This window comes from Epinephelus moara, unplaced genomic scaffold (assembly GCF_006386435.1).
Source record: "Epinephelus moara isolate mb unplaced genomic scaffold, YSFRI_EMoa_1.0 scaffold25, whole genome shotgun sequence".
In the NCBI taxonomy this organism is placed as follows: domain Eukaryota; kingdom Metazoa; phylum Chordata; class Actinopteri; order Perciformes; family Serranidae; genus Epinephelus; species Epinephelus moara.
This window is the reverse complement of record NW_026080094.1, coordinates 27-7,017: the sequence shown is the minus strand read 5'-3', so window position 1 is coordinate 7,017 and position 6,991 is coordinate 27. Positions and strand designations below refer to the sequence as shown.

The 6,991-nt window shown below is 39.8% G+C and overlaps 1 protein-coding gene across 1 annotated transcript; it reads right to left on the bottom strand.

Annotated features, from left to right (window-relative positions):
• Positions 1-5,688: 5,688 nt before the first annotated feature.
• LOC126387156 (galactose-specific lectin nattectin-like) lies at positions 5,689-6,530 on the bottom strand (the record flags this gene model as incomplete). Its single annotated transcript, XM_050039710.1, has 4 exons — positions 5,689-5,836; positions 5,945-6,059; positions 6,130-6,264; positions 6,430-6,530. Coding segments are annotated over 4 exons (413 nt in total), but the record flags the coding sequence as incomplete, so codon positions are not given.
• Between the last annotated feature and the right edge of the window lie 461 nt (positions 6,531-6,991).

Here is a 6,991-nt window from a genome sequence, read left to right as displayed (position 1 = left end):
CAAGATCAACGCATGAATTTTCAGTTTCAAATTTAATTTTTTCAAGTACAAAACTTTTGACCCTAATGTAACTCCATATGCTTGCATGTAATTGACTGGCCATGACATCACCTTGCCGGACAACATCATAATCAAGTTCATCTTTTTTGCCTTAGGCCCTGTGTAAACATAGCGTCTTTTTCTGAGCGCCAGAAGAAGGCCAGCGTCTTTTTTCAATTGTTCCCAATGAGGAGGGAGCGTCTGCGGCCACATGCGGCCGCCTAGGGAAAAGGCGCTGCGCCCAGCGTCTTTTTTCCGGCCGCTCCTCCTTTTTTGTGCGGCCGCTCCGAGCGTTTTGAGTTGAAAATCTCTGAACGTTTCAGAGAGGTGCTGGTGTTGTCACCGGCGCTTTTTCCAGGCAACCAATCATATCGCGGAACTCGTCACCCTGGTAACCAGAAAAAACGGAGGAGAAGCTGGTGCTGGCCGTGTCCGTCTATCCGGAGTTGTATGACATGTCACACAGACATTACCATAACAGAGACTACATATATATATATATATATATATATATATATATATATATATAATAGTAGCTTAGTTAAATTAATTATTTTTCCAGCAATAGGCCTATATAAATTGAGAGATTTTACAGCAACACGCATGTAATCAGTTACATCGGTAACATCGGTTAGTGTCATGCACCCACATCCTCCTTGCTCTACATGTACGTCTGTCAGATTGAGCAGTGACAGCAGGGACATCACTATTAAGCTCATCCAAACATAATATGAGCGCAAGCATCTTCCGGTTGGTGCTCATCGTGAAAGAAATGTCAAACTATAGATAAAAAACAAAGAGGCGATGCTGCAAAACTGCGCGGCTACAGGAATTGTCAATATATTGTTGTCATAGAAACGAAAACTCTCGTGAGCGTTTTTTTTTTTTGGGCGCACAGACGCTTCATCCCAGCACTCCGCAGCGCCCTTCCAGCGCCTTTCTGCCAGAAAAGGCGCTATGTGGACACAGGCCCCTAAATCTCTGCGTTTACATCCGTGTCGCATAGCCAAACTGGCTTCATTAAGATGAATAAGAGGACTGCACTGCACTGAGATAAAATTGGTCTAAATGTTTCTCTAGTTTCACCTCAGGAAACGATCTAAGATTATTAAAGGTTTAATCTGTCTGATATCAGCCTCAAGGAGCTGTTGCCATGGCCGTAGTCTTATCATTGACTGTGTTTCCTGTTTTTGCCCTTACTCAGAGACAATACTCCTACTGAGCTGTTTACATGGCTAACGAAAATGAACATTCCACTAATATTCCTGTTTACATGGGGTTGTGTATGCCTAGATTTATGTGTCCTAACGTGTCATTTATCAAGTCAAAATATGGAAAAGTGGCCGCTTGTGCCACTGACCTTTATTCAGAGTAGACATGTTGGAATGTCACAGTAGAAAAAGTGCAGTTGTAATTAATAACTAACGACGGCTGCATTCCACTTAGGGGAGGGCTGGTATTGTGCATGCTGGCTCACTGGAGAAACTCGATGGGACTTAACAGTCGTTACTATAATAAATTTCCCCCAAGTTGTGATATTTGTGTATATCCAAAAGTCTGTTAATATCAAAGACTTTATAATGTTTAAAAGTAGGTGTGTTTTTTTTCCACCTAGAAATGTGGACATTTCTTTTGGGCATGCATCTCTAACCCAGCCTTGCAAACCGTTGGTTAGTTGGTTTGTGTACAACCATGGCAACAAAGAGCTGATCGTAAACAGGCAAATGACCATGTGTCACCAAATGCAATAAAACCCGAGTTGAGATGCGTATTCTTGATGTGCTGTATACGTGTCCAAAGAATGCTTCTAAACCCGAATAACATCAGCCTATCCCACCTGTCCTAATCGGAAAATGCTTTGTTCGGGAAAAGGTCTGATTTGGAATAATATCCAAACAGGATATGCTGTTTACATAGCCCCTATAAAATTCAGAATATTGACATATTTAGAATTTTAGAGGCATATTAGTGTGCATGTTAATGTAATCACTTAACCATGACCGCCATCTTTCCTTAGCTAGCTTTAAGTCTACTTAAGCTGTGATGTAAGGATACTGTGGGGGAGTAACCTTTTGAAAGATGGCGGTCAGTGTTTAGAGATGTTTCCACCAAGATGTGATTTATTATTGCAATTTCCTATCAATACAGTTCCAGAGAGATAAGAGAGATGAAGATCTGTGTTTGTGATGGAGTGTACATGTATGAGGAGGAGAGAGACAGTAAGAGAGAAACGAGTACTTCTCCTTTAGGGAATATGGTCATACACTCAAGCACATATCCCATCTACAGCTACACACTGCCATCTACAGTATTAATTCTCCACTTAACTACACCTGGACACATTTATCATTGAAACACTTGTAGTAATGGGGTTACTGCAGTTAATGGAGATCAACTTTACACACACCAGTTGCACACATACATTTTGTTTTGATCAGTAAGTCTGTGGCTGTGGTATTCTACTTGAACTGCCAAGTCTGTGTTTCCAGTCAAAATATTAGAACAAATGAAGCTGAAACAGGTACCACACACACACACACACACACACACACACACACACACACACAGCAGGAGGATCTACATGGACCAACACTGCCCTCTAGTGGCTACAATGTATTCTCACAAACACTGAAATTAACATCTCCTTGTCAAATTGACCACTTGGAGGCCTTCAGCCATTATCTTGAATTTGCTTTAAATGGCAGGAGGTGGACAAAACATTTTATTCCTTTATGCTGACATGTGATACAGCAAAGTGTCTGTCTGATTCCCTGGGACCATATTCACAAAGCTTCCTGGTGCTAAGAGTTGCTCCTAATGACAAAATTCTAAGAAAATTCTCAGAATTTCCCCTTGAAGTTAAGACAAGGTCCTTGTAGAGATAAAAATTATGAACGGAGCATCTCAGACTGCTCTGAGAACTTTTCTAAATCACTCCTAAGCTGGGACTCCTTACTAAAAAATTCAGACTAAGTTAGGAGCTCTCTGAGAGTGTTCTCAGAATGTTTGTGAATACGGCCCCTGGAATACTGTGGTCACTTATAACTTCAGCACTGTTTAAAGTGGAGTCAGGAAATACTGTTTACAATACACTGACAGACAGAAAGTCAGAGAGATTTAAAAAAAAAAAAAAAAAGAGTCAGAGAGAAAAAAGAGAGACAGTCAGAGAAAGAAAACCATTATCTAGTGATTAAGCAAACATTTTAACACAGTGTAACTGAGTTTTACGTAAGTAAAAAAAGATATTTTCCAGGCAGTGTTTTCTGAAGAAAAAAAGAGATCTTAAAAGGTGGATTTTTTACCATCCTCCACTCAGTACTGGTACCATCATACTGCAGATACATTGTCCATATTATACAAAGAATAAATCTCAGTACAGACCTGAAAGGGCCAGTGGCCAGTGCCCACTGAAAATTTGATTAAGTAGATTCTATATGGGTCAATTTTTATAAATTAGAAAAGAGGTTCATTGATTAAATTAATACAAATCTTACAGCTCCTGACATAGTGTCATAAACCCAATGTATTTTTAATACCCGGAACATTTAAGATTAATGTAGAAGCCAAGAAAGGTACGTAGTAACACAAGAAGTAACAGTTTTCACAGTTTCCTGAAAGAATATTATATGTGTATTTAGAATTACTGCAATACATAAGTTGCAATAACTGGGGTTTTTTTTTTTTTTTTGGCCACTTGAGGGTAGCAGAAACAAGCTGTGAACATTGACCTTTTAAAGGTATACAGTGCAGGTATTGTGTGTTACTGTGCCAGCGAAAAAGCCAACTATAGATTCACTTTGCTTGAGGTTTGTCAGTGCTGTGTCTCTTGGGTGCCTGCTGCTGAAGTTCTGGCACCTGGGGCCGTATTCACCAAGCGTCCTAGGGTGAAGATTTACTCCTTGAGACTAGGGGTGGGCCATATCATATCGTTCACAATAATACCGGTATAATTTTTTATATCATACAAAAGATTAATTTCGTGATATTTACGATATTTCAACTTGTTGACATATGACGTCATACTGTTACCCACAGCAACAACAAGCATGGCTGAAAGTGAAATTACTACGGACTCTGCGGTGGTTCTAAAAAGAGGAGAAGCTCCAGCAGTGTGGAATAAACTGTGGCGTCCTGAAAGTTTTATGAACAGCGCCAGACTTCTCAGACTCATTTAGCGAGTTACCGTGAGTTACCCTTCCTGTAGAAGGGAACTCATTCAGCAGCTCCTTTGGCAGCAGCACAGCGCCTGTGCACGCAGGAGTTGATGTTGTCAAGTTATTCTGTCATAAACCTATGTTGATATAAACCTACACGCCAATCGCAGTTGGACAAAAAACTACATACATGTGAATGTGCAGTAGTTGTGGTATCATAACAGCCTGTCACAGGTTACAGCGTGATGATCAGAGGAGAAATGGCAGAGCATAAAGGTCCAGGTGGAAAAAAAGAACAACTCAATCATTTAGGATTTTACTAAAAGTAGGAAATCACCTGTTGATTTGTAGATCCCAGGGTACATTTTTTGTATTTGGGAGCTGTTTAAATGTGTAAGTTGTGGAAGATTTAATTTATTTGTACTATTAATATTGTATACAGAATCTGAATCTCACTCCGAGTTACTGTTGTTGTTTACAAACTAAAGAAATGAGAGATGATTTTAATTTTCACTGAATATTTGAAGGCCAACTTTTAGGGTGATCACTTATTTTGTTGCAAATCTATTTTCTTAAATTGTGGAACCTCATGAACATAGGAAAATAGGAATGGGAAAATACAGGCAAAGGGCTTTTATCTCTGTTTTGGTCTTCACTGACTCCTAAGAAAAACATCTTTAGTTGGTAGATGCTCCATTTGCTTCACCAGCTAGACGCCAACTGTCTGTTCTGTACTTGGTAGGTAGTGGCCAGTAGGTTTATAAACGCACACTCTTTAATTAAAATGACCATTAATGATAATTTTTATTAGCAAATATTAATTAATGCAGCTGTTGTGATATTTTATACCATGATTCATTTTGATTTTTGTTTTGAGACACACCTATCTTATTGTAAACCAGCCACTTAGTGTTTGCTGCACTGCATCATCAGCCGCCGGTAAATTTATCGATGGCTCAGCATCATGGACACAACAGACTGCTGCTGAGATTGAATCTGTGACCTTTGCTGACAACAAGTTTTAACCACTAATCCATCCTGCTGCTCTTTATCTGATAGCTGATGTAGTCACCCATGTAAAGAATCTCTCTAGTGACCCTGACACTGGCCCACCGACCCTATGACACCGCAGTAGCTGACTTTTACTATTTTCACCCAGATGGAGATTGCACGCACTTGTGGAAAACACTGCCACTTCCCTGTTGCTAGTGAAAGTGAATAATCTCTGCTCGTGTTTAATTGATGACTTGTCTGAGCAGTTAAATAGTTGTAAAACAGCTCTTGACAGTAATATAACATTTCATAATAAAGAGATAAAATGGACTGATTGACCAGATGATCAACCAGTTGATCTATTGATTATTCCTTTCCAAAATCTACACATTGAAACATCAAGCTTTTTTAAAGAGATGAGACAGATTGCTGAATAGGATCTGTTTATTAGATCAACTGAAATTAAATCAGAACTGTCAATAGATCTCCAGCCGTGATGTCATCGAGGCTCGACACTCTGCTAGAAATGACATCATGATTGGTGATGTGACATCACCATGGCAGATGCAGATGACATGGAGGTGATCTTCACAGGTGCTTGCCACAAACATAAGGTCTCTTCAGATGGCAAGGGACATCGTTGGGAGCACCTAGAGTTAAAAAAATAACAAACAATTAGGGCTGCAGGGAGTGACTGTTTTAATCATGGATTAATCTCACCATTGTTTTCAGATATAAAAGAGGTAATCAATGCGTACCGCGGTAGTTCAGCTCCAAGCAGTGTTCTTTGTTGCCAGCGTTGTCGGGCTGCCCTTTACCCCAAAAACCCTTGCCGGTAAAAGGGGAACCATCGTTCCACATCCACACACCCTCCTGAAACAAAGTTATAAGGGTCAATTCAGTTCAGTCACAAGAATAATATTTTTCTATCATGTACACTTACCTTTGATGTGTCATGAGCTCCAACCCAAGTTTGGTCATCTTTGTTAGTCGCTGTGTTGATTAGCTTTTTGACAAACGCTTGAACATCTGATTTCTGGACTGATGCCAGATTCCCACCGTCGGCAAGGCAGGAAACCTAATAAGAAAGTTTGAAATCATTGAGGGATAAAATGAGTTAAATGAAGCCATAGAAATAAGTTAAGCTACTTCTACTGAATTATTCTCGAAAGAAGTAGCTGTTTCAAAGCATATGGGATGAATACAGTTTGGTAGTTGTAACTCATATTGTTTCTTAAAGTACCTCGGCATCAGCCCAGTCCTTTGAAGCATGGTGGTAAATGTAACAGTGATCTTGAAACTGAGTCCAACCAGAAGGGCAGGTCTTACAAGGCTCACAGCAGTCTAAAACACAGTTGAGGATGGTTAGAAGAATAATAACACAAAGATTGAATCAACTGGCTCGCATGGCACAAGTGGGACAGGAGAAAAGTCACAGTCATGTTCCTCATTGAGTTACTGATCCTTGTAATCATATCTCTGGTAGAGCAACTGCACATTGAAAATTGGGGGATAAACTGCCTGTGCTCTGTGAAAAGTCCCATTCTAAACTTCCTCTAAAGCTAATATGAGGCTTAAGCAGTCTGAGTTAGACAAATCAAGTGGACATCCTCCAAAGTTACAAAGCACAGAATTCCCTCTCATGTTGTCCTGTTGAGCTGCAGTGGAGGGACAGTAACACAAAGAGGGAATTTTGTACGTAAAAGACTTCAACTTACAAAGATACTAACCTCATTTATCTTACTCAGACTGATGATATCAGCTTTGGGAAAACTTTTGAATAAATCTTTACACAGAAGGATTTT